This window comes from Xyrauchen texanus, chromosome 33, assembly GCF_025860055.1.
Source record: "Xyrauchen texanus isolate HMW12.3.18 chromosome 33, RBS_HiC_50CHRs, whole genome shotgun sequence".
Taxonomy (NCBI): Eukaryota; Metazoa; Chordata; class Actinopteri; order Cypriniformes; family Catostomidae; genus Xyrauchen; species Xyrauchen texanus.
The window spans coordinates 15,263,315-15,290,676 of record NC_068308.1 but is presented as its reverse complement, the minus strand read 5'-3'; the positions used below and the strand labels follow the sequence as shown (position 1 = coordinate 15,290,676).

Genomic DNA, 27,362 nt, shown 5'->3' with positions numbered 1-27,362 from the left:
TATACAATCTATTATTATAAAACAATAGTGCATCGATATATCAAAATGACAGTTGTGATTGAAACACATCAATACTGAATTGTGTCAACATATTTATAATGTACAGCCTATTTTATATACAGCTACTGTCATCATCCACCAAATGTATCTAACAGCTATAGATAAAGCTGACTACTAACGCTGATATATGCTATCATATAAATGCAGTCAATGTATCATGGAAAGGAAAGTTATTATTTCAAACTACAGTCTCATATAGTCAGACTGATATCCACACTTTGTTTTTGTCCTGTTCCAGCACTGGAGAGTCAAATATAATATACAGCCTCAAAGTTTGTAGTAAAACAATCATAACTGTGTCATTTTATCTGTCAGCATGATGCTGGTGAATCACATTCAGCCTCTTTGTCTGTTACGTTATTGTTTTAGTCAATGCTCGCTCGCTCACGTCCCTATGTAGTGTGTGCATGAGCGTGAGCAACAGGCAGCTGCTGCAGTTCACTTAACAGCCACATGTGTCATTAATAACAAGGGTTTCTGAATCTTACATACTGCACCTTTAAAGGAATAGTTTACTAAAAATGTTTAATTCTCTCATTATTTACTCACCTTCATGCCATCCCAGATGTGACTTTCTTTCTTCTGCTGAACACAAACGAGTATTTTTAAAAGAATATCTCAGCTCTATAGGTCCAAACAATGCAAGTGAATGGTGACCAAAACTTTGAAAGTCCAAAAATCAAATAAAGGGAGCATAAAAGTAATCCATATGACACCAGTGGTTTAATCAATGTCTTCTGAAATGATAGGTGTGAGTGAGAAACGGATCAATATTTAGGTTCTTTTTTACTATAAATTTCCATTTTCACTTTCATCTTCTTTTGTTTTTGTCAATTCACATTCTTCATGCATATCACCTACTGGGCAGGGAGGAGAATTTACAGTAAAAAAGGAATTAAATGTTGATCTGTGTTTCACCCACACCTATCATATCACTTCTGAAGATATACATTTAACCACTGGAGTCTTATGGGTTATTTTATGCTTCCTTTATGTGCTTTTAAATTGCTTTTGTCAATTTTTTTTTTTTTTTAATGCTTCCTTGTTTTTACATTGTGGATGTTAATCACTTTGTGACGTCTGTTCTAGAAAGGTGTTATAGAAATAAAAATTACTGACTTTTTGGTGCTTCAAAAGTTTTGGTCACCATTCACTTGCATTGTGTGGACCTATAGAGCTGAAATATTCTTCAAAAATCTTTGTTTTCACACATCTGGAATGGCATGAGGGTACGAAAATGAGACAATTTACATTTTTGGTGAACTATTCCTTTAATATCCCATCCAATAAGATTGGCCACATTTGACTGTAACTGTAGTTAATTAGAAGAAGTGGCTGTTAGTGGACTGCTGTATATACGAACATTAAGCAGTCTAAAAAGGTGTGTACATGCATGTTAATTTAATATACTTTGCAGTAAGTTGCAACTTACTGCACAGATATACATCAATGGATATACCATCCATTCACTGCTGCTTCATATTGGAAAAAAAGTTGGTCATCCTGCCTTCTATTACATTTATGTCGGCTCCATATATGGTAATCAGCTTTAAACTAGGATATCTGGTCACCCTAGTTCCATATCACCAGGTGTGAGAGCAGAGAGAGCCAGATGCTTAAACACACAAGCACACACACATGTTTGGTTTCCATGTTTTATGGGGACTTTCCATAGACATAATGGTTTTTATACTGTACAAACTTTATATTCTATCCCCTAAACCTAACCCTACCCCTAAACCTAACCCTCACAGAAAACATTCTGCATTTTTACATTTTCAAAAAACATAATTTAGTATGATTTATAAGCTGTTTTCCTCATGGGGACTGACAAAATGTCCCCACAAGGTCAAAAATTTCGGGTTTTACTATCCTTATGGGGACATTTGGTCCCCACAAAGTGATAAACACACACACACACACACACACACACACACACACACACACACACACACACACACACACACACACACACACACACACACACACATCAGTATTTCTATGCTACACATAGAGTTGTCTTACTAGACAACTCTCATCATATTTAATATCAATCAAACAACTAGGCTATGCATTACGATGTTGATCTCAATCCGCAGGGGTTCAAAAATACCCAAGACATCCTATCAAGCCTCTTTCTCAGACCCTCTTGTCTTCTGCCCCTTTAGACAGATCAGCATCATGTCAAATGACCTGGAGAACCCAAAGAGCAAGTCCATCCGTCACCGCCGCTGCAGCACTAAGAAACTTGCAGATCCTCTGACAGAGAAGGATAAAAAGGTGGAGAAGCTCATCCAAGTAGAAACAGCTGAGACCGGGCAGGTGAGTGACTCATGACTGCCCCCATCTGGAGGACAGATGGCATGCCATAATGCAAAAAATTCATCAAAAACCAAATGAATGCTGGACAATGAAATATAAAGAAACAAATCCCTGCTTGAATCACATAACATAAATCAGCATATATATATATATATATATATATATATATAGTGCAGTAAATGCAGTATAAATGTGCAGTAACGTACAAACAGTAAATTACCTTAGTATCTCAACCTAAAATAACTAAAGATCCAGTACTTGGGTATTTGACAGATAATATATTCTTAAACTTGATTTTTATTCACATAAAGAATTTAGCTTCAGATTTATATGAATGTACTGTACTGTTTAGTAGTACAAATATTTCAAGTAGTCTCAATAAATAAAAGGCCATAACATGGCATGCATATTAATTATAAAACAATTAGCTAAATGCTGTTTAAATTAGTTTAAGATGGAGTATAGAATGCATGTCACACGGCTGGATATGTTGAGTAATTCATGTCAACTACCCACATGTCAAATGTAGCTCACTCCAGGCCCTCTATGGTCTCTGACAAGAACTTTCTCAGCTTCATAGTAAACTGCATTTTCCCATTATGGCTCTACTTTCTTCCTCTTTTAGGTGAAGTTTAAGGTGTACTGGGAGTATGCAAAAGCGGTTGGGCCCTTTTTGTCCCTTTTCATCTGCTTCCTGTATGGCTGTCAGAGCGCAGCCTCCATCGGAGCCAATTTCTGGCTCAGTGAATGGACTAATGATGCACAACACAACAGGACACAAGAGAATGTTCAAATGAGGGTCGGGGTGTACGCAGCACTGGGCATTTCGCAAGGTACGGCATAGCCATGCTCTCTACTATTTTCATAATGTAATGCGGATATTATCTGAGTTAGATATAGTGAATGCTGGCCTGTTAAATCTAATGGAGTCCCATCTAATAAGATTACATAGTGATAGCCAGGGTCCAAGGACAACTCTGCAAAAAATCATTATCTTTCTGTAATTTTCCCCCTCCTACATCCATACTGTAAGTTTACTTGAGATGCAAAACAGTCTAAGATATTAAGACTGTTTTGCAAAGGATTTTATCTTGAATAATTTAAATAGTTTATTTTGTTTGATAAGTAGATTGGCAAATACTTGTGTTTTATACACATGTTATGAAATTTCTTAAAACAAGATGAAACTGGCAAAATCTAAAACAAATCCAACACAATTTCCTGATGTTTTATGCTTTACCCTTTACAAGAAAAAACAGTTTGCCAGTTTTCAGAGAATATTTCTTGAATTAAGTTTTTTTTCATATATATATCCATATAATTTCTTAGGTTTGTGCTGTAAATATTTTTCTTACTCCATTTGCACGTTTAAAGGGATAGTTCACCCAAAAATGAAAATTCTGTCATCATTTTCTCACCCTTATGCCATCCCAGATGTGTATGACTTTCTTCTGCTGACAACAAACATGTGTTTTTTTCTCTTTCAATTTGGAATGTTCAATTCCCAATGTGCTTTTTTAAGTCCTCGTGATCATGTTGTGATTCACCTCAATCCGGGTGGCGGAGGACAAATCTCAGTTGCCTCCGCATCTGAGGCTGTCAACCCACGCATCTTATCATGTGGCTTGTTGAGCGCGTTGCTACGGAGACGTTGCGCATGCGGCAACATGCCACGAGGCTTCACGGCATCCACCGCGGCATCCATGCCCAACTCACCATGCGCCCCACCGAGAACTAACCACATTATAGCAACCACGAGGAGGTTACCCCATGTGACTCTACCCTCCCTAGCAACTGGGCCAATTTGGTTGCTTAGGAGACCAGGCTGGAGTCACTCAGGAGTCATTCAGCACGCCCTGGGATTCGAACTAGCGAACTCCAGGGGTGGTAGCCAGCTTCTTTACCACTTTACCACAAATAAAATGTTTTTTGCAATTCAAATTATATGTGCATATCACCACCTAAAAAGTTTAAACCACTGGGTTACTTTTATGCTGCCTTTATATACTTTTTGGACCTTCAAAGTGCCGGCCACTATTCACTTGTATTGTATGGACCTACAGAGCTGAGATATTGAGAAATCTTCATTTGTGTTCTGGTACAGAGAGAAAGTCATACACATCTGGGATGGCATGAGGGTGAGTAAATGATGAGAGAATTTTCAATTTTGGGTGAACTATCCCTTTAACGTCCTTTAACGTCTAGAAGATTATGCTTAAAATAGGGGAAAATACAGTTTTGCAATGGGGTAAGAATAGTAAACTTAATTCAAGATATATTCTCTAAAAACAAATATTTGTATCTTTTATTTTAAAAGGATCGTTTATCTTGCTTCTCAAGAATATTTATCTTGTTTTAATTTTAATTTTATTTTTTTTTACTGGAAAGCAAGACAAAGGCAATTATTAAGCTAAATATGTACATTTACATTTTATAAATGTAAACAGTCATGTTTAGTGCCATGTTGCAGATGTGTGTATTTTGTGTGTTTTTGTTGTGAGGAATGTGCTCCTCCAATCTTTGGATTTTTCTCCAGCTAACACTCCCTCAAACAACACCACACCTCGTCCCCACCCTAAACCTCTTTGCCCTGCAGGTCTGTGAGATTTAGTATTTAGTGACCCTCTCCCCCTCCTCTGGTTTCTTTAACACAGGCTTCCTGGTTATGTTCTCTTCCTTTACTCTGGCCTTGGGGAAAATCCGGGCAGCACGCAAGCTGCACGAGACCCTGCTGGACAACAAATTTCACACGCCCCAGTCTTTCTTTGATACCACCCCTATAGGCCGGATCATCAATCGCTTCTCCAAGGATATTTATGTGATAGATGAGGTTCTTTCATCCACAATCCTCATGTTCCTGGGAACCTTCTTTGCCTCTTTGTCCACCATGATTGTTATAATTTGCAGTACACCCATTTTCGCCGTGGTCATTGGCCCCCTGGCTTTGATTTACATCTTTGTGCAGGTATTTCTTCGTTTTTTTGCAGCTGGATGTAACCTGGATAATCGTAATATATCAGAACCTTTATTAAGTACTGTCAGAGCATGTGCTTTCCTGGATCTGGTACAAAGACATGGAAGCGATTCTGTCTCACACCTTTTTGATTTCTTTCTTCTCTTTTTTTGGTCTGTCCATTAGGGGGGAATTCACTAAGAATAACTTGCAGCCACTGACAGTGCTGTTTATTTGCATGCGCTGTCTGCATTGTTTTAGCACCTGTTTCATGAAAGTCAGGAATGAGTGTAAACACTCCAAAAGAAAAAAAAATTATTTGCACACTGGAATTCCGAAACTTGTGGGTCGGTAATCTGACATACTTTTCTGGGACTCTACAGTTCCACCGCTGTGATCCAGGCACTTGAACTGTCTCTTAAAAATTCTCCATCATTTGATTATTATTTGATCAATAAAAAATTTACACAAACACCTCTTTTAAATGAAATTCAATTTCCTGCCTGCTTTGCGTGGGCATTAATTGCAGCAGGCAAATAGCGGTGAGTTTTGTGAATAAGGTGCAATCTATAATGTGCCTAATTTACATATTAAAGAGGCACATTTGCACTAAAAAGAATGACATTGACTTAATGTAAATACAACTTTAGCACTATTTCAGCTCATTTAGTCCCTGGTCCCTAGTCATTTAGTCCCCCTGTAAATATCACACGCTAATGTGGCACAACTGTTTAGTGAATTTGCCCCACAGTCTCTTTATCCTGTGTTTCCCACCTTAACCGAGTGCTAACTTCCTGTTTCTCCAAGCAGCAGCCTGTCTGCCCACTTCCTGTTCTGGCTTTGCTGCTGGTTTGCTTTCACACTCATTCATGAGCACAGGCTAACACACACACACACACACACACACACACACACACACACACACACACACACACACACACACACACACACACACACACACACTTACACAATTAATATAGATGCACACGGTGAGAGACTTCACGTGGAGATCTATCACATCCCCTGGGATTTTTTTCACTTTACATATGGTCACTGCCTCGTTGTTTGCGTGTTAGTACCCTCCTCCATAGAGCTATGAACCTCACTGATAGGAATGGCCAGCAATAGTATGTTGGCGCCCTCTAGTGATGTTGTAGCAGAGCGTGAGCCATATGGCAGTTTTACCAATATTTCTTTGTGAATTGTACATGCATGCTCTCCATAGTTGTTTAGTGATCTTAGTATTACCTAGTTATATTGTCTTTCACAAACTTCTATTGGCACTTTTCCACTGCACGTTACAGTTGGACTCGCCTCAGACTCACTTTTCAGAGCTTGCATTTCCACTGCAGTTTAGTACCACATCAACGTGGGTGGGATTATAGTTGCGCCGCCTCTACTGCCGTGACATCACCTTAAACACGACACAAACTGACCAAAACAATAACACAACCACTAGCTGTTAGCTACTAGCTCATTGTGCTGCATAAAGCTGTTGTTGCATGGTGATTTTACACAAGTGTAATAGTTAAATTGGCCTGGTTATTTTAGAAGTAACTATATAACTCAACTAAATAAAGTGAAGCTTTCAAGCAGAGTATAGAGTTAACATAACATACCATCTTCCATCGTGGCTGAGTCCAGGGCACGCTCCCTCCCATTGCCCGCCGATTTAGATAGCGTCCAGTCGAGTTGAGTCTAGTTGTACTGTGCAGTGGAAAAGGCCCAATATGTTTCATTTGTACAGCCTGCAGTAAAGAAAATTCACAAATCAGATTTTTAAGATTTCAGTTGATGCAATGAGATTAAATAGAGGGATTCCCCCTATTTACCTCTCTTTCAAAGCTGTGTGAGGCCGAGTCAAACAGGAAACCTGTTCTCTATTGACTTTCCAAGAAGTATTTTTCTCTTTTAGATGTGTGCAGTGTGGTTGCATCTTGTAGGCCAATTTCTTTCAGTATCTATCCAATACAAGTTGTCACAAAGCAACTGTGTATATCACCTGGTAGAGAAAGGGCGCTAGCAACGGCAAGGTCATGGGTTCGAATTCCAGGGAACACACAAACTAATAAAATGCACCTTGACTGAAAGTTGCTTTGGAGAAAAGCTTCTGACAAATTCAGAAATTAAATGATATATGAGACATGAGTTAGAGAGGGCCCAACCGACTGATCTGCCTATCTCTACATTCCAGACAATATTGATATCTGGATGCGCACTTTCTGGTACACAGTAAATGTGTTGCCCTCACCCCAATGTTCCTCATAGTCGTAGTGCCGTTAATGCTGTTCTACTGGTGGGTCCAGGTAAATAAGAACAAGTCTGCTAACACATAAATACAGCATGCAACATGTGTTGTTTTTTATATTCTAGTTTCATTTTCACTGTCTTAGTGATGTGATACACTATGTGATTTGGTCATTTGGTTTTAGTTCAGTCAGGAAGTCGAGACTCTGGTAAACATTGAGGCTCGACTCTCAGGACTGTTAGCTAATAGCCTAGCTGTTACTTACTAAGGTAACTTCTTGAGTTTTAAGAACTTTGCAGGACTGTTCTGTCACAGTACAATACCGTACATTAAAGCACCCTTTATAACATTAATAATTGGTAAATATAGTGGGGTCCAAAAATCCACCAGTGAAAATGCTTCTGTTTTGCATTCTTGTATATTACAAATGAAATTAGCAGCATAACAATTTTAGTGAAAAGTTAAAAGAAGCTGTGTCCCAAAATGACGCATTATACACTATGCACTCAGCCATGCAGTATGAATTTTCAAAGTTTAGTATCGTCCATATGGAACACTTTTTTTACTAAATTTTAAACAAAATTTTTACTACACGAAAGCATTCGCTGTTTAAGGGCTGACGGAAGTGACGTTTCAAACGCATGCGATGTGTTGCCGCTTGCTTTAGCGCGTTAGCCAAGCTAATTTCAACACCTATATCTCAAACAACGTACATATTTACACAGCGTAGGTGTGAAGTTAAAGCGTTCAACTCACGTTTGTAAGGTTCTGTCTTTGCTACATTCTCAATTATTTACAATTGTTTTGTCAGACATACCAGCAAAGCAGCCAGGTTACTCCGCTCCTTCAGCTACTTACGGCAAGCAGCAACGATTAGAGGCTGAGTTTGGAATTGTATACTATCATATTACTCTTATTATTTCTGCCATAGACCAATATTTTTATGGAAGAACTGTGGATGTGAGGGCAAAAACTAAGACCATTAAGTAGTGGTTGACCGATATAGTTTTTTTAAATGGCCAATGCCAGTATTAATAACTATTGGTCAGAGTGGCCAATATAATGTCAATTTGTAAAATAGGCTAATACATGTTTATTATATCAATTGATATGAATGCATATACGCTGTAATTCAACAAAAACACAGTACTTAGTTAAAATTCACTAAAAAGCATTATTCATAAACAAGGATGTTAGAACTGACAAAAGGGAGAGCTGTCAATAGTGAAATATCGGCCTGGCCAATATATCTGTCTACAACTATCCATAACTAAGAAGTACCGGTAGTCAAATAAGTAAATCAAGTATTTATGCTGTCGATTTGGTAATTTTTCCACTGTTAAAGTTTCTGAAAGCGATTTTAGCTGATCTACTTTCATGAGACTGAGCTGTTGAATTAGCCACGCCCCCTCTTTCCAAAATCCTACAGTCCAAAGATAACAAATGATCTTTATTGAGGTCAACATAATGCAGAAACGGTTGTTTAAAAAAAAACAGCAGCAAAATATCACCCTCAAATGACAACTGTTATGAACAACATGGCATACAATTGCAAGGAAGCATCACTAATTTGCTTAAACTATAATACACTGAGAATGTGCAAAATGATTGACAGGATAGAGTCCGTGGCCCACAGTCACATTTTTGTTTGCTGTTTACATAGTCTAGAGCTGTCACAGAGACCGGTCAGATATCTCATGACACTTATTTCAGTAATATCATTCAATGAGTAGGAAAAAAAATTGCATACCTTTCCATGAAAAAAATCACTTACAGCACCTTTAATTGAAGCTCTGCTAATTTGCTACTAATTGTTAGGCAACTAACAATGTAGTGTTAAATTCCGCTTAACAAGTTCTAATTACGTTCATATAGTAGGCCAAAGACATAACGGTGCTAACAAAGCTAGCTTGTAACTAGGGCTGTCGATTTATCACGTTAATTCAATGCGATTAATTTTATAAAAAATACAATTACGCAATGAATCGCAATGCCCCGGACCATAAAGGTGCGTACACACTGCCAGCGACATCGCGCGCGACAGCGACTCAATACCATTCATTTTCAATGCGAGCACAGCGACTTCCGGCGACACGAGCTGTCGCGACCGTTGGCGCTAGATGTGGGCGTGTCCAGCGACGCGACAAAGTTGAGAAAAGTTCAACTTTGGAGCGACTAATGGAAGCGACAGCCAATAGGAGAGAAGACGGGAGAGCTCACGTGATCCTTTCTCTCTCTCTCAGCTCCTGCAGTAACGTAAAGATGGATGAAAGGCTAATTCTTGCTGTTAGAAATTTTCCAGTGCTCTATATGAGACATATTATATTCCCACGTACAAGGACATTTTTAAGAAAAATACTGCGTGGAAAGGTGTATCTGAGATCGCAGGGATTTTATGGACCCAGACAGACCGGCATTTGCATTTTCGCCGCAGATAAACAGCCGCTATGGCAAACAGCACGCCTTGTTTCTCATTCATCTTTGATTTAAAGCATTTTATGTACTGATTCCATTTATATTTAGTCTTTTCCCTCCAAAATGTTTGTTTTTAGTTGCAAGAAAAGAGATTCGCTGTCAACAGCAATGGAGTGGCATCCGTGAATGTCATTTATAAACGTTACTAGGCAACCAGTAGTGGGAACACCCACTAGCGACTTTACCGCCAGCCACTGGCGACCTGCAGCGATAAAGTCGCTGGCAGTGTGTACGCACCTTAATAAGGAAGGTTCCTGAGAAATGCAAGCTTGTAGTACCACCTGTTTACTCCAGAGGGCAGTAATTGAAAGTGTGGCAATGCACAGTTTACACTGTGAAGAAAACACGTTACGTTCTTGCGTTCAAAACCCTTGATGGAGCGCCAATTCGACCTAAGGGATCTCAAGATGTGTTCTAAGTATTAAACTATATTTAACTTGACACAGTGACCTAAAAATGTTTATGACACAACGCACCCGAGACGCTACACAAGCCTGTCTGACGCAGGTGTACATTGACAGGTCCTTAAACAAGCCCTCATAATAAATATCCAACTGATTGACAAATTCACTTGTGAAATGGATTGCTGTGAACTGTGTGCCAATGATTGACTTATGATCAATAATATGGTAGTGAACAATACAAGCCGTTTTTGTATTGTCTTATTAATGATAAACTCTTCTGCCACAAGAATGTAATGCATTTTGATTATCTGAATATATTTCAGCAAATATTTGTATATGCGATTAATCGGGATTACTTAATCGGGATACCATGTAATTAATTTGATAACATTTTTTAATCGATTGACAGCCCTACTTGTAGCATATCATACTGTTGAAATAGGCTTTAAAGAGGGTGTTTTAAAGACCTGTTTTGGTCTCGAATCATTCTGTGATTTCTCACATGTGCCTCTGTTATAAAGCATGAGGTACTAAACCTTCAAATCTCTCATTGCATAATTGTAATTTAAACTTGCATCCTTCCTGATTGTCTTATAATTGTACATATTGGAAATGGCTTAGGCTTTGTATGGCACACACACACACACTCTCTCTCTCTCTCTCTCTCTCTCTCTCTCTCTTAAATGCACTTTAATGCACTGTGCAATAACTGAATGATGTGATGCAACTGCTTACTGCATGTACCCAAAATATCCAACCCATTTTTTTTACTTTCATTGATGTTATTCTATACACATTCTTGCTGAAAAAGGCCAAACTCTTTAATCATTGAGTCAATGCTCAAATCCAAACCAAACACTACAACATTATGTTAGAGTTTGATTCCAGTTATGTTTGATCCCTTAATATGAATCAGCATGTAAATCAAATATGTTAAATATGTTGAACATTGTGTATAGTTCACGTAATGTATTGTTTAATATTGTTTGATTAAAATGAGTGATTCTAGAAACTACAAAACAGAAATTATTGCAAATTAAAGATTGAACATTTTGTATGGTTTGTCTCAATGTAAGAATATTTCTATTGTATATTTGGAACACATACAATATGATTTATTACAGTTTTCTATATTTATTCAATATTTTATTATAATTTGTTTATTTTTTTATCAGCTTTTTATGGGCACTTAAATAAAAACACGATTTTCTACTTAGCAGTAAAAATGTATTGGATAAAAATGCCAATAACTTCAACAATTAATTTTATGAGATCTACAAATATTTTATTTTTTGGTTATGTAGAAGCTTTTGTTAATTTTAAGATTATTTAGTCTTCTTATTTATAGGTAAACTGACTGAACATTCCCAAAGTTGAGACAAACATACACTATTAGATATTTGTGCTTGATTGAAATGTGGTAACAAAAGACAAAACTTTGCTTTAATTGAAAAGACTTGCTCACACAAAGTAAAAATGTCAGAGCAAAACATTTTGCATGTTGCCAGTTTAAAGGAATTTTCAGGGTTTAAAACAAGTTAAGCTCGATCAACAGCATTTGTGGCATAATATTGATTACCACAAAAAATAATTTTGACTTTTCCCTCCTTTTCTTTAAAAAAAGCTAAATCCAGGTTACAGTGAGGAACTTACAATGGAGGTGAACGTGGCCAATCCATAAACATTAACCCCTTATTCTCGGATCAAACTATTTAGAACTACAGTCTTAAGGAACACAAAAACTCAGAAGCTGTACTTTACAATGCATGTAGGCATTATGACCAAAACTAAACAAATGCTGTAAAATTTGCAGACAAATCAGAAGTGTTCCGTTTTGATAATTTATAAAACAAATTTTACTGTACATATTAATTTAATCAGTAAAACATCAAACTGATCAAATAGCCTTGTGTCATTGGAAAACTTTCGAAGAGTATAGAGAATACAGCCAGCCTATTTTACTTACATACAAAATATAGCGAGTAATATTTATGTACATTAACTTTGACATACTGTACATTTTACATGTAAACAGGTGTTGCTTAGTTGTAAGCCACGTTTTTGCTTATAACTTAACAAAAATAAACAGACCATTACCGTTAAAACGAGCCCACACACAACGTAATCGGATGCAGAGATCATTATACATTCCACACAGCACATCAGATTATTTTATCGGCAATTATGTAGTACATTGTTCAGCATCATGGAACGAAAAACCAATCGCATTAGGATTCAGATCACTAAACCTAGAGGTGGAAGTCATCCAAATATGGGGAGAGGATCGTTCACTCTAATTACATATGGTCACCAAGAGATGGCGTCAAGTACGTGACACAGACTCAATGATGGCTCAAATGACACAGAATGGAACTGAATGAGATCTTGTTACTCATGCCTGCATGCTTTGGAGAGAGAACATAGTCATCGTGTTTGTTTGTGTAATTAGTTCTTATGTACAATTATTCTGTTTATTTGTTTGGAGAGGCTTTTGGATGCTTGGAGACGTTTTTGGACACTAATATAATTTTATTTGTAATTATATAAGTTTTGATTGCTTTGTCGTATAAACACAAATTTTACTCAGTTACAGTTGACGTTATTGAGAACAGATTTTTAAACATATCTTATTTACACCCTAAGATATATAATGTCAAATTAGAAAAATAAGAATGTTAGTTTTTGTCTCAAGATTTTTTAGTTTTTGTGATTTCTAAGCAGTTTCTTAGGCTGATAGTCTCATAATTTATCATAATCCATATCATTAAAAAAAGTTGAAAAGTTTTCTTAAAAATGATTTGACCCTTTTTACGGTTATAAGCTTTTAATTTTAGGCATGACACTGAAATAGGAAATCTTTAAAAACACCTTCAGAGCTTAAAAAGTTAAAATACTCAGTTTCAAAAGATGTCAACAATATGTGTGTTAACATGATTTTAGTGTGATAAAATCAAGTATCGCATGCCGTAAACCCTAAAATGACCCTAACAATGATTTAAACAACTCATATAATACACATCAAATTTCTTTCTTTAAACCCACCAAAAATGGCCCATTCACATCCATTGTATGAGCCTCACTGTAACCTCAATTTTTGCTTTTCTTTTTAAAGAAATTTATTTATTTATTATTATGGTAATCAACATTATGGCAGAAATGCTGTATATTGAGCTTTACTTGTATTAAATCATGAATATTCCTTTGAATCCTAAATATTTTCTATACATACTGTAGATGTTCAATATACCTGTTTTGTTATGTTATTTATACAATGTTGATGTTGTTGCTGCTGCTGTTGTATTCTGTATTGTTGATACAAGCAGTTAAACAGAATGTTTGTTTCTCTCCCCCTGATTTCCACTGCAGAGATTTTATGTTGCCACGTCTCGTCAGCTTAAGAGACTGGAATCTGTCAGTAGGTCTCCAATATATTCTCATTTTTCTGAGACCATCACAGGCACTAGTGTGATCCGCGCCTATGGGCGAAACAGTGCCTTTGTACTCATGAGTGATATGAAAGTGGATGAAAACCAAAAGAGTTACTACCCTGGTATTGTTTCTAACAGGTAGGTTTGGTCTCACTCACATTTGGATGCATGCATATCTGCAGAACAATTAAAGGTATAGTTCACCCAAAATTGAAAATTCTTCATAATTTTCTCGCCCTCCTGTTGTTCCAAACCCTTATTTCTTGTTTTGTTCCTTGGAACGCAAAAGAAGATATTAGGCAGAATGTTAGCCTCAGTCACCATTCACTTTCATTTTATGGAAAAAGATATATTAAAATTAAATGGTGACTGTTAACATACTGCCTAACATCTTTTTTGGGGTGAGCTATCCCTTTAACACAGAAAATACAAGCGATTACTTGTAAATGGTAAATGGAGATTTCTGTCCTTTCTGTTTGGCTGTTTATTGAGAAAATGAGGTTTTGATCAAATTACCCTTGTGAGAGTTGTCTATTCTGTCACATGAGTTGTAACAGTATTGTGTTTGAATGAATACAGGTGGTTGGGGGTTCGCATTGAGTTCATTGGGAATTGCATTGTGCTGTTTGCTGCTCTGTTTGCTGTCATTGGGAAAGAGAAGCTCAACCCTGGCTTGGTTGGGCTGTCTGTGTCATATGCTCTGCAGGTAAATAAAGCAGCTTTTTCAACACTGAAAGTGTATTATAAAAGTGCAGCCGAGTAATGTTAAAGAAATAGTTAACCCAAAAATGAAAATTTGTCATTATTTACTCACCCTCATGTCATTGCAATCCTGAAAAATTTGATATTTTAAACAGAGTCGCAATTGCTTATTTCCATACAATAGAAGTGGATAGTGATTCTCTTTAAAGCGTAAAAAAGCACCCAAAAGTGTGATAAAAGTACTCCATTTGACTCATGCATCATATTGTGAGTCTTCTGAAGACATACAATCACTTTGTACAATGAACAAACTGAAATTTAAGTCGTTATTTACATACACGCTATGTAAATGCTGTTATAAGTCTGGGTCATGACCTGTATGTAATCATTTTTTACCTGTATTCTGCAGGTTCTCTGTAACAGCACTTGTTCCTTCTTTTACTTTACTGAATAGGTCACGATGTCCCTAAACTGGATGGTGAGGATGACCTCTGACCTTGAGAGCAACATAGTAGCAGTGGAGAGAGTGAAGGAGTACTCGGAGACACCAACTGAGGTACAGTAGAACACACACACACACACAAACACACACACACACACACAGGAATGTCAAAGTTTTGAACTGTCAAAAACTTGGTGGTCCGTTGCAAAGCGGCAGAATGTCACGATCTTTCACTTTCTCTGTTCCTCTGTGGTGGAATTAGCTTCCGATCTGCTGATCAGGCTCGAGTTGAGGGGAGATGTGAGGGGATGGAATACACCTTGTTGAAAGAAATACGAAAAAATTTTTAAATAGCATCCCCCTTATAAAACCACCATCTCCTTACCATCCCCTTTAGATTAAATGTGTCATGTATTACTTAGAACTAATCATGCAAGTAAAATCTTGTTACATTTGATAAATAACAGACTTTAAATAACTAGAATTATATTGTTTGAGGTTGCCAGATTTCTATAGGTGAAATTCCCCAATCAGATCTTGACACTTTCACAGTTTGGAAATATTCTGCCAGTGTGACGCTTTAGTCACTCAATCTGACAACCTTGAGCGTGAAAGCTTTTCACTGCGAAAAGACGCCGGTTTTCAGAAAACACTGGCAGGTATGTCAGTGTTCCCATGAAACTTACCCCACTGAAGATAATGCAAGTTTTCAAAAGTTTCACACACTTTCAAAAATGGCTAAGAAGGAAATCTTTTGTCTTTCTTTCAAAACAGATATTTGATATATGAAAGATATTGCGATGTCAAATGTACAGTTACAACATGTAAATGTTTTTTTACATAAAATGATTTTGTGTGCAGAACAACTTAAAGCATCCTTCATAGAAACAGCCCAAACTTCCTTTACTAGTTTAGTTAGTGGAGTAGAAAAAATGCGTGTCTGTGACAGTGTGTGAGCGATCTAGAAAAAAATGTTTTTATTATCAAAACATGGATTCTTTTCACAGAATTCATCATAAAACACAATAACAGATGCATATTTGTAACGAACTCTAATCCCCAAGTTCACTCCGCCCCCTCTGGCTCTCACACTCGCTCCCAATCACCGGAATATTAGTTTCACCTGCACTGTTCTATTCCTCTATTTATACCCTGCCCTTTCTCCCCACAGTTGTTGGTTATTGTTTAGTTTACCCCTTCGCTTTGCCAACTCTAGTGTTTCGCTAGTTTTCCCCAGTTTACCTTCTCTCGTGTTGTATTTGTTATTCTGATCTCCCGGCTTCGACTTTACGCTTCCCTCTGACTACGCTTATCTGGATTTGCCCCTTTGTACTTTTGCCTGTCTGCAAATAAAGCAGTTTTATCCCGCATTGTGACTATCTCGTCTTGTGTGCGTTACAATATTATGATCAAAAATATTTAAAATGCAATTCACACAAAACATTTACTTGAATACACTTCTTCTATGATGAGCATATTTTCATTTCTGAGTTTAAAGTCATACTGATATTATTTCTTGGTCTTAAAGTAAAACATGTCATTTGGTGTCCAGAGGCCAAAAAAAAAAATAAAAAAATGAAATTCTTGAAAACAAAAATGTTGGCATGACTAGTGCAGAATAATCTTTAATTGTTATTTCCTAAAAAAAAAAGAGCAGTGAAACATTTGTGTTTTAAAAATGATTCATATATAAAACCAAAAAAAGTCGCGGTGTTACCAACATGTAGGTAACCAATTTTGTTGTTTATTTTGACCATAAAAACCATAAAACAGAGCGAACACCTTTAGACCCTCAAGACTGAGCGTGAAGTTGTAAAAAGTACACTACCAGTCAAAAGTTTTGAAACACTCATTCTTTAATATATTTTTTTTTCCTTCACATTTAGAATAATAGTGAAGTCATCTAAACCATGGAATAACATAAATGGAATTATGGGAATTATGTTGTGACTAAACAAAAGCCAAAATAAATCAAAACTGTGTTATATTTTAGCATCTTCAAAGTAGTCACACTTTACCTAGAATTTTCAGACATGTACTCTTGACATTTTCTCAACCAACTTCTGGGATGCTTTTTAAACAGTATTGAAAGAGTTCCCGTCTATGTTGGGCACTTATTGGCTGCTTTTCTTTATTTTTTAGCCCAATCATCAATTTGGTTTCATCAAAAATGCATGAAACCAAATTGGACACAAAATTACATTTCTGAGAACTTGACAAAAGTGTTTTAAACTACATTTTTTAAGATTTCTCATTTTAACACCTTGGACAACCTTGACCACAGCTGCTGATATCATCTCAGCATTCAAGAACCAGCTGAAAACACACATGTTCAGTGAGCATTTAACCTATACACACTAATAACACTTACTATTTAACAAGTAAAATAATCCTTGCCTAGCTTCTTTACTATTCCAGCCACTTAGAGAACTTGGCAGTGCCATTCTGCATATATTGTTGACTTTTGTATGACAAATTACTTTCCATGTTCCTCATTTGTAAGTCACTTTAGATAAAAGCATTTGTTAAATGACTAAATGTAATTATAAAATGTAAATCTGAGACCAGCAAACCATCTTAGGCTGGTTTAAGCTGTTTTTTTTTTATAGATTTACCTTATGCCCCCCTTGAAACTTCTGATGCCATGCAGACCAGCGCCAAAACACGGTCAAAGGGGACCATGACCCCCACAGAAATTTCAAGGAGGAGCCCCCCTGGTCCACCAAAGAGATAACAGTTGCCCACCATAAAGATCAAAATGCATCCCCCAAAGATCACATCCTGCTTCAGAATTCTCCTTGAGATAATAACATTATTATTATTATATTATTATATGTTTGGAATGACAATAGGGAGAGTAAATAATGACAGATTTTCTGTTTTTGAGTGAACTATTCCTTTAATATCCAAAGGCTCCATGGATAGTGAAGGACAAGCAGCCACCCCCAGACTGGCCTCCAGAGGGAAATGTAGAGTTTATGGACTACAGTGTGAGGTATCGAGAGGGACTCGACATGGTGCTGAGGAACCTCTCGCTAAAGGTCAAAGGAGGAGAGAAGGTTAGGAACATCGCAACCAAAATATTCACCATCATACTAGCTTTATTGGCTTGCACTGGTCTGTGCTTATGCAGTGTGGCATACAAATCACACATCACAGAGATTTGAAAACCCTGTTTGCTCTTCAGATTGGTATCGTGGGAAGGACAGGGGCCGGCAAGTCCTCTATGACACTGTGCCTGTTCCGTCTGTTAGAGGCGGCAGAGGGAGAAATCATAATCGATGAGGTGAAGATCTCTGAGATTGGCCTTCATGACCTCAGATCCAAACTCACCATTATCCCTCAGGTTGGTCTTTTGTAATTTCCTCAGCTTTGTTGGTGGTATGGCATCTGTTTTAATTTAAACACAGCTTGAAAGTGGTGTTTATTGTCAGATTAGCATTTCACTAATGTTGCCTTTACTATGTCAGCAGAAAAAGCTAATTTGTCCATTCAGTGCCATAAAGCAATTCATTGTGATTTACATCTTGGCAGTAGAAGAGGGCCAAAGCAACTTAGGCTCGCAAAACATTGGCTAATTAGCTTGTTCAACTGAAAACACAATTGTGGCTAATGGTTTGTTAGCTTGTGTCCAGATTCATAACATTTTAGTTTTTTCCTGTTGATTGTTTTTGCCAGTAAAACTTGTTCTTAACCTAATTTCACCTTTTAATAAATACTAGTATGCTGCAGTGTTATTGCTCTGAATTGCACCATTCACGATTTACCTTGAATGTTTTATGTTTATGATATGAATATTGTGAAAGATTGTTTTTAAATGCGTTTAATGTAGAACTGTCTCCACCTTACTGTAAAAACCAGTTTAAACCAGCCGTAGCTGATTTCCTGGTCTTAGATGTTCCCAGCCTGACCAGCTGACAGTGCACGAAACCCCTCTAAAACCAGCAAACTAGACCAGGCTGACCAACCAAGACCAACTAAGCCCAACAAACAAACTTAGTTTGGTTTAAGATTGATGTTTGTTTGTTTGTTTATTTTTCAGGAAGGCAAGCACACCTCTCTTACTTTATACTTGCTTTATCTGGTAGTTATGGAAGTCGATTTCCACCACAGAAAAAATTATTTGTATCAATCATAATTATGAGATGACTTTTAATCTAACAATTTTTACCTTTTTACCTAAAAATTGTGACTTTATATCTAATTTATATCTCATTATGCTGACTTTCTATCTCAAAATTGACTTGTTATCTAAATATTTTGCATTTTATATCTCATGATGACTTTTTATCTAAAAATTTTGGCTATTTCATAATGGACTTTTTGTCTCATAATTCAGACTTTTTATGTCATTATGACTTTTTATTTTTTAGCTCATTATGACTTTTTATCTCATAATTTTGGCTTTATTTCCTTATTGAATTTTTGTCTCATAATTCATATATTTTTTTTTACAAATTCTGACATTATTTCAGAATTATTATTTTTTTATCTCATCATTTTGACTTTTTATCTAAATTGTTTGACTTTTTAATCTAATAATTCCAACTTTCTATTTCAAAATACTTGCTTTATTTCATAATTATGACTTTTTACTTAGTATCTCAAAATTTTGACTTTTTATCTCATTATTTTTTAGCATCTCATAATTTACTTTTATCTCATAATTATGACTTTTATCATAAAATTATGACTTTCTTTTTTTGTATGTGGCAGAAATGTGCTTCATAGGGTATTGCAGTGCTACCTTGTGCGTTTATGTATGACACAGAAGCACTTTAACTTGTTAATGTGATTGATATGCATTTGTAGGAACCGGTTCTGTTCTCTGGAACTTTACGGATGAACCTCGATCCTTTTGATAAATACACAGATGATGAAGTGTGGAAAGCTCTGGAGCTCTCTCATTTAAAGAAGTTTGTTAGCAACCAGGCTTTCAAACTCAATCTGGAATGCTCAGAAGGAGGGGAAAACCTAAGGTACAAAGAGTATTGCATAGAGTATAGAATAGAACTCAAATGTAGTTGCATTCACATTTTGTTCCTAAATTTCCTATATAACATTATAGTTAGGGCCATTTTTTGATACAGATATATAACATCTGCTGGTATCCGTTTAGTGTGGGTCAGAGACAGCTAGTGTGTCTGGCACGAGCTTTGCTGAGGAAGACCAGAATCCTCGTCCTTGATGAAGCCACAGCCGCTGTCGACCTGGAGACAGATGATCTGATCCAGTCTACAATCCGCACACAGTTTGAAGTCTGCACAGTTTTCACTATAGCTCACAGACTCAACACCATCATGGACTATACCAGGTACATTCATTTTTTATGGGTTTTTGTCAATGCAAATCAAATCTGAATAATGATTCAATTAGAGCGTGATAGTGACGACAAATGTAAAATGTAAATTGAAATGCTTTGATACTTGATAATTCTTTGATGTAACTGATTCAATGGAATGAAGAGAGATGATTTATTAAGGCAATTCATATGCATACATTTTATCTGACCTTTTTCTTGTCATAGAGTTCTTGTTTTGGACAAGGGACAGGTAGCTGAATTTGATACTCCGACAAACCTTATTGCACAGAAAGGAATATTTTTTGGAATGGCAAAGGACGCGGGGTTGGTGTGAACCTGCTATGCTGTCAAATAGCCAAGAGTGCCTTCACACAGTATCACAGAAAGCCAGTGAATGTCATTTTTATTTTTTTTTACTCAACAAGCTACGTTCAAGATCTGTTTTTATTTTTACGTTGTTTTTATTCTTCTATACAATACAGTGCTACTGTTCAATGACTAAGTTTCATGATGAAGCAGTCTATTTTTGTACTGTTATTTAAGTCACTTTTTAAAGTTATTCAATAGGGAAGATTACTGCTCAATTAAATGTGTGATTCCTTTTTGTACACCAAATCTTTAAAAACTTGAATTATGTTACCAGAATTGGAGTATCATTTCATATATTAAAGGTAATGTTGTTTCTGTTTTTTGTGTATTTTGTAAGTTTTCTGTTTTTATGGGAAGTTTCCAAATGCTGTTTCGGTTCTTTTACAATTTTTGACCAAATTAACTCCATAAACAATTTCATTGATGAAAGGCTCTTGATTTAAGACAACTGAACATTTATCTCATTTCAGGGTGCCTCTTCATAATATGCACTTTAAGTTTGTGTGAAATGTTTGCACCTCAATTTAAAAATATATAGTGCTTCCCTCACTAATTGGCCCAAATGGCTTCATACATGTAGTATTTGTTGGATGGCCATTAAAATTAGAGCTTTTTATAATGGAAACCATGATGAGGAAATGTGAGATTGATGAAGAAAAATGTATATCTATTGTAAGTGTAAGGCAGTGGCAATATTACATTGATTATCATACAGTTATATGGTTTTGTAAAATCAAAGTTAAAAGAGTAACTGACCCAAAGCCGCTGGTAAAGTTAAAATGATAAATCCAATCTTGTCTGTAGATACAGAGTTGACTGTTACTATTCACCACTAGAGGACGTACAAAAGTGACATGTACAGCAGTATGTGGCATATTCTGCCCTTCTTTTTCCTACATCAAATGTCCAAAGAAGCTAAGATATGAACCAATTCTTTTCATAAATATCATGGGTTTAAAAAATAGTACACATCTAATGTGAAACTTTAATATCTGTAAATCCTAAAGGAATTGTGGTATGTGAACATATGAAAATCTGCTGCAATACATACAGTACAACATAAAGCAGGTCAAAGGGTGTCATTCCTATCATACTGGACACAGCTGCTGTCTGTGCTCCTCTGAGCTCTCAGCAATAATCATCACAAACACCTTGAGAAACATATCTTTTCTAATGGACACAATGTAAAGGACATGGTGAAACAAACTGTTTGAATTTGAAAAGATCTTACAGTTCATGTCACCACAACTTATTCTTTTCGCATTCTAAAATAAATAAATTCCTATTTAAGTAATAAGACAGATTTTGTTTATTTAAGTAAAGGGCTTAAACCCTGGTCAATGGGGAGGATCTCAGCTTTTTAATGACAAATAATTGATTAAGCTTCTAGTCCACTCAGAGGCCGAGGTATTTGATGAAACAATGGGAGTGGTGCATGAACTGAAAACTAGACTGAATGTCTATGGACAGGCACATCTGTGAGGGCTAAAATGCATTAGAGCGCCACCTACATTTCAGATTCGCATTTTGTGATGGAAGGTGATGGAATACATTTTTCTAGTTGTTGCTGCCATCTAGTGGAATTAAATAAGACTTTTTTAGGGAACTGGAGTGAACAGAACAAGAATTACATGCTTACAAAGTTAGAACAACAACAAAACATTTACATTTACATTTATGCATTTGGCAGACGCTTTTATCCAAAGCGACTTACAGTGCAATTATTACAGCGACAATCCCCCCAGAGCAACCTGGAGTTAAGTGCCTTGCTCAAGGACACAATGGTGGTGGCCGTGGGGTTAGAACCTGTGACCTTCTGATTAACAGCCCTGTGCTTAAGCCACTACACCACCACCACTCAAAACATAATAAGATAAATAATTGGCAATTAGTTCACAGTATGTCTAAATGTTGAGCTTTTAAATTTGAGTGTGAAAATTGCAGGTGGTATCCCAAATATGCCCCAGAGTTGAAGAATGAATAGGTTGACTCACGGTTCACAAAACCAGTCTGAGAGTTCAGAATGGGAAAAGGCCCTCTAAAAGGGAAGATAATCATTGAATAACGACTTAAATATTGGTCTGTTCCTCAAACAAAGCTATCATATGGCGTCAGAAGACAGATATTATGCACAAATTGTATGGATGCTCTTAATCATTTTAAGGTGCTTTATGGTGGTGCACCGATCAGGAAATTTGAGGCTGAAACGATCTCTGATTTTTTTAACACTAATATCGGCTGATACCAATACCAATTTTTTCTTAAAGTTCCCTTTGCCACACTTTTGCAAGTTATATGCTGCAGTTATTTGTTTATGCCCCACACAGCAAAATTACGGTGACACTTTACAAAAAGTTTCCATTTGTTAACATTGTTTAACAACATTAGTTAACGTGAACTAATGAATTTAATGTTAGTTACAACATATACTAATACATTTTTTAAATCAAAAGTTGTATTAGTTAATGCACATTAACACACTATGAACTAACAATGAACAATTGTATTTTTATTAACTAACATGATTAATAAATGCTGTAAAACATATATTGTTCATTGTTTGTTTATGATACCTAATGCATAAACTAATGTCAAAGAAATGAAACCTTTTTATTAAGTGTTACCAAAATTATATTCATTGTGATTTGCTAACATTTATTTGTATTGAAAACAGTTATTAATAGTTCTGATGCCAGTATCAAAAGGCCATTGTGACATACTGACAACCAATAACCATGAGAGCATCACACACAGCAGAGATACTTTCTAATATAAGAAACATATATCCATTACAAGCTCTAAAACTGCTCCAGTGAGAAATCATTCATATCTGATTTGTTTACTGTCTTTGGCATCTAATTATGATGATTACAGCACCACGTAATTATTTAGCAAATGTGTGAAGACGTGGTGCTGTAATTGAAGGTTAAACAGCTGGCTACACCGCTACTCTAATGAATTCACGCTTGCTCAGCCCTTGAAGCATGACAGAGTGGCCTTTGGAGGGTGAGTTGTTGGCAATTCTAAGCATTCACGGATTTCTGACATGATATAATTCACATGAATATGCCATTTTGTTTTTAAAAATGTGTAAGAATTTCACGTGTTATGTTGCCCATTTTCTAGAGTCATTACGATAGTAATCCTGACTCACTGCACATTTCACGATTTAATCGGTGGCCGATCGATCGGTGCACCCCTAGTGCTCTATCATCCTTTATGAAGCTTAAATGCTCCAGTGCCCATTACCAACAAATTCTACAAAATATATCCTTTTTGTGTTCCATGCAAGAAAGTAAGTCATTAGGAACAGGCTTTGTAACAACATGAGGTTAAGAATTTAAATTTTTGAGTGAACTATTTCTTTGATGAAATTACCCAATTGAATGACACAAGCCCACAAAAATCCCTACAAGCACTCCACAGCTACTTTGGGCTTGCTGAGCAAGCTTAATCACGAAATGTCTCCTGGAGGAAGATAAAGATCCCAGAAATGTTTAAACATCCTCTGTCATGTGGTTCATGCAATTGACAAACATTGGCAGGGCCACAAAGATCTTAATAGGAGGGCTGTTTATGCCTAACAAGACACCTCATGTTCTGAGGTTGACTTTTGAGGGCTTGGGGCTAAAGCTGGCCTTTTCATGCCATTTTCTTTATTAGGATCAGTGATGTTACTTTATTTAAAGACTGCTGTCTCACCCCCGCTGCTGTTTTGACAGATGATGGACTGGTGAATAAGGTCTAAAGTGCCAGAGTACGAAGCAATATCACGCCCTCTGGCTGAGCCACATGAAATATGGATGGGTTTGGCCCTTCCTCTTTACCTGCCGGATCACTTCATGCTTTAGGCGGAAGGATTAGAGCAGAGGCGGGTATGTTTCGATGAAGTGGTGACAAAGCATGATTTCTCGGATATAAAACAAAGCACTCGTTTGTTTTTGAAGCAGTTTTGAAGGGCTGTCAGTGCATTTCCAAATTTAGATGTGATGTGTGACATTGACAGCCCACGGTATGTGTATTTAAGCTTTAATTATTTCTGGCGTTTAAGTTGTTTTTGTACAGACAACAGCTAGGTTACGTGTACCCCATGTTCCAAGATGAACATGAATCTGCAGACATTTAGCCATGTACGTGTGCTCAGACGGATCTCACTGTGAATTTGGTGACTACTTATCTTCCGCTGAAATCGGTCTGTGCAGATGAAATTCAAACTACTGCCCCCAGTGGCCAAAGCTGGATGTGTTGTTGAACATGTGGGCATGTATTTAAAGGTACTTAACTACATCCCAACCCCCTTAAACAAAAGGCTTTTTATAAAATGTGTACATTTATTTCTACACTTGCCTTCATATTTAAAGGTGCACTCAGTAACTTTTGCATTTGTGTGATCTTGAACCTACAGTTACACCTAGCGTCTTGGATGCAGCATAATTTAAAATCAATCGTTTTTAGTTCCCCATCTTTGACGTTGTGTCGAAGAAGCGACACTTGGGGTCTCTCTTGAGCGCCGAATATACCTCTGATCTATGAAAAAAAGGCCAATGAGAAGTTGGCAGACAGAATTTGCATGTCTCGCCCCGGACATACAGGTATAAAGGCGGGGAAATGCGTCTGTTTCATTCAGAAATGTTCTTCGGAGCCGATGGTCGTGTATGCAGCGTTCGTAGACACGATCAACCAAGCCAGAGCCCCTTCTACCAGGCAACTTTATACACTAAAGTGGCGCTTGTTCACAAATTGGTGTTCTTCTCGGGCCAAAGACCCACAAAGGTGCGCAGTCAGGTCAGTGCTCTCATTTCTGCAGGAGAGGTTGGAGGGGAGGCTGTCCCCGTCTACCTTGAAAGTGTATGTAGCTGCTATCGCAGCCCACCACAACGCAGTAGACGGCAAATCTTTGGGTAAGCACGACTTGATTATCAGGTTCCTAAGAGGCGCCTGGAGGTTAAATCCCACCCGGCCAAGCCTGTTCCCCTCCTGGGATCTCTCAGTGGTCCTCTCGAACCTTCAGAGACCCCCCTTCGAGCCGCTAGAATGAGTTGGACTCAGGACCCTCTCCCTAAAGATGGCCCTGCTGATCGCGCTCGCCTCCATCAAGAGGGTCGGGGACCTGCAAGCGTTCTCTGTCAGCGACACTTGCCTGGAGTTCGGTCCGGCAGACACATGTGATCCTAAGACCGCGACCGGGCTACGTGCCCAAGGTTCCTCTCCAAACAGAGGTTCGCCCACTGGGTCGTTGATGCCATTTCATTGGCTTATCACTTCCAGGCCGTGCCCCCCTTGCGAGTCCGAGCGCACTCAACCAGAAGCGTTGCGTCCTCGTGGGCACTGGCCAGGGGCACCTCCCTGGCAGACATTTGTACAGCAGCGGGTTGGGCAACACCTAATACCTTCGTGAGATTTTACAATCTCTGGGTTGAGTCAGTATCGTCCTGTGTTCTCTCAGGTCTGTGCCTATAGAACTCGGTATCACGCTGACGAACTGGCCGGGTGAATCGCTTGCACCTAGTGCCCTTTCCCTCAGCTGAGGTAAAACCGTGCGCCTGTTTCTCCCAGGAGATCCCATCTCTCGGATCCCTGGATGATACCTCTCTAGCCCTTGTGGGTCCGCAGTTCAGCGGAGGAACTCGCCGACACAATCCACTGCGGGTACTTAATCTACCCTGTACTGGAATAGGTGCTCCACAGGTCAAGGACTCCTACGCGGTATGGTCCCCTTACAAATGTGGACCCGTGTTTTCCTTAGGCAGTACCCGGCTGCCCTCAGGTCGCCTGTTGTAGCAACTCCCCCCTCCTGAGGCTGGATCTACCACCGCGCCACGTTCCACATGTCACCTAAAAACACATGTGACGTATTCACCACTCTTACCTCCCCTTCCGGTCAGGTGTAGTCCCCGCAGGGTCTTTTCCCCCTGAAAGAATAGGAAACTGGGTAAGACCCCCTTACCTTGATGCATGTAAGATTCCGGCCGTTTATTGCTCTATTTGAGAAACATAGAGAGAAAAGAGGCCCGTTTCCAGGTTGGCAAGCGTCACCTTGTTCCCCTTGTCAGGGTAACCAGAAGGATTTTGATGACTTTATGGGGCATTGGGGAAGGGTACATGCAGTCTGATACAGCTGGTCGTGTTTCCACGTGAGAATACCTGCCCGCTTCTGTATCAGCAGTTCCCGTACACAGCTCAGCGCATGGCACGATTTAGTTGGGACCCCTTGTGTCGCTTCGTATGTAACCTCCGTTCCCCGATGGAGGGAACGAGATGTTGTGTCCTCCCTGCCACGTCACTGAGCCGAGCCACTATAGTGGCTGGACCATTTCCGCTCCTCAGAAAAATCCTGAATGAACTCATAGTATTTCCTCACCTTTATACCCGTATGTCCGGGGGCGGGGTATGCAAATATTATCTGCCAACTACTCATTGGCCTTTTTTCATAGATCAGAGGCATATTTGGTGCTCAAGTGAGACCCCTAGTGTCGCTTCTTCGACACAACGTCTCGTTCCCTCTATCGGGGAAAGGAGGTTATACGTTTTATACCAGATGTTTCAAAATTACTATTATTTTCTTTCGGAGTAAAAGTTTTCTAATGAGGAAATATTACTGAGCACATTTAATTCATATTCATACATTTCTACAACCTATTTGCTGAATTATTATTG

The 27,362-nt window shown here is 37.8% G+C and overlaps 1 protein-coding gene across 1 annotated transcript in view; it reads left to right on the top strand.

Annotated features, from left to right (window-relative positions):
- Positions 1 to 25,211, top strand: part of LOC127626562 (ATP-binding cassette sub-family C member 3-like) — a 73,578-nt gene extending 48,367 nt beyond the window's left edge. The window contains exons 21-31 of the mRNA XM_052102444.1: positions 2,229 to 2,382; positions 3,008 to 3,215; positions 5,037 to 5,347; positions 13,829 to 14,028; positions 14,470 to 14,596; positions 15,047 to 15,148; positions 17,947 to 18,093; positions 18,222 to 18,380; positions 19,847 to 20,013; positions 20,154 to 20,348; positions 20,562 to 25,211. Of these exons, the coding sequence (XP_051958404.1) occupies positions 2,229 to 2,382; positions 3,008 to 3,215; positions 5,037 to 5,347; positions 13,829 to 14,028; positions 14,470 to 14,596; positions 15,047 to 15,148; positions 17,947 to 18,093; positions 18,222 to 18,380; positions 19,847 to 20,013; positions 20,154 to 20,348; positions 20,562 to 20,670 (1,879 nt within the window). The 3' untranslated portion in view covers positions 20,671 to 25,211. The remainder of the gene's footprint in view (positions 1 to 2,228; positions 2,383 to 3,007; positions 3,216 to 5,036; positions 5,348 to 13,828; positions 14,029 to 14,469; positions 14,597 to 15,046; positions 15,149 to 17,946; positions 18,094 to 18,221; positions 18,381 to 19,846; positions 20,014 to 20,153; positions 20,349 to 20,561) is intronic.
- The last annotated feature ends 2,151 nt before the right edge of the window (positions 25,212 to 27,362 follow it).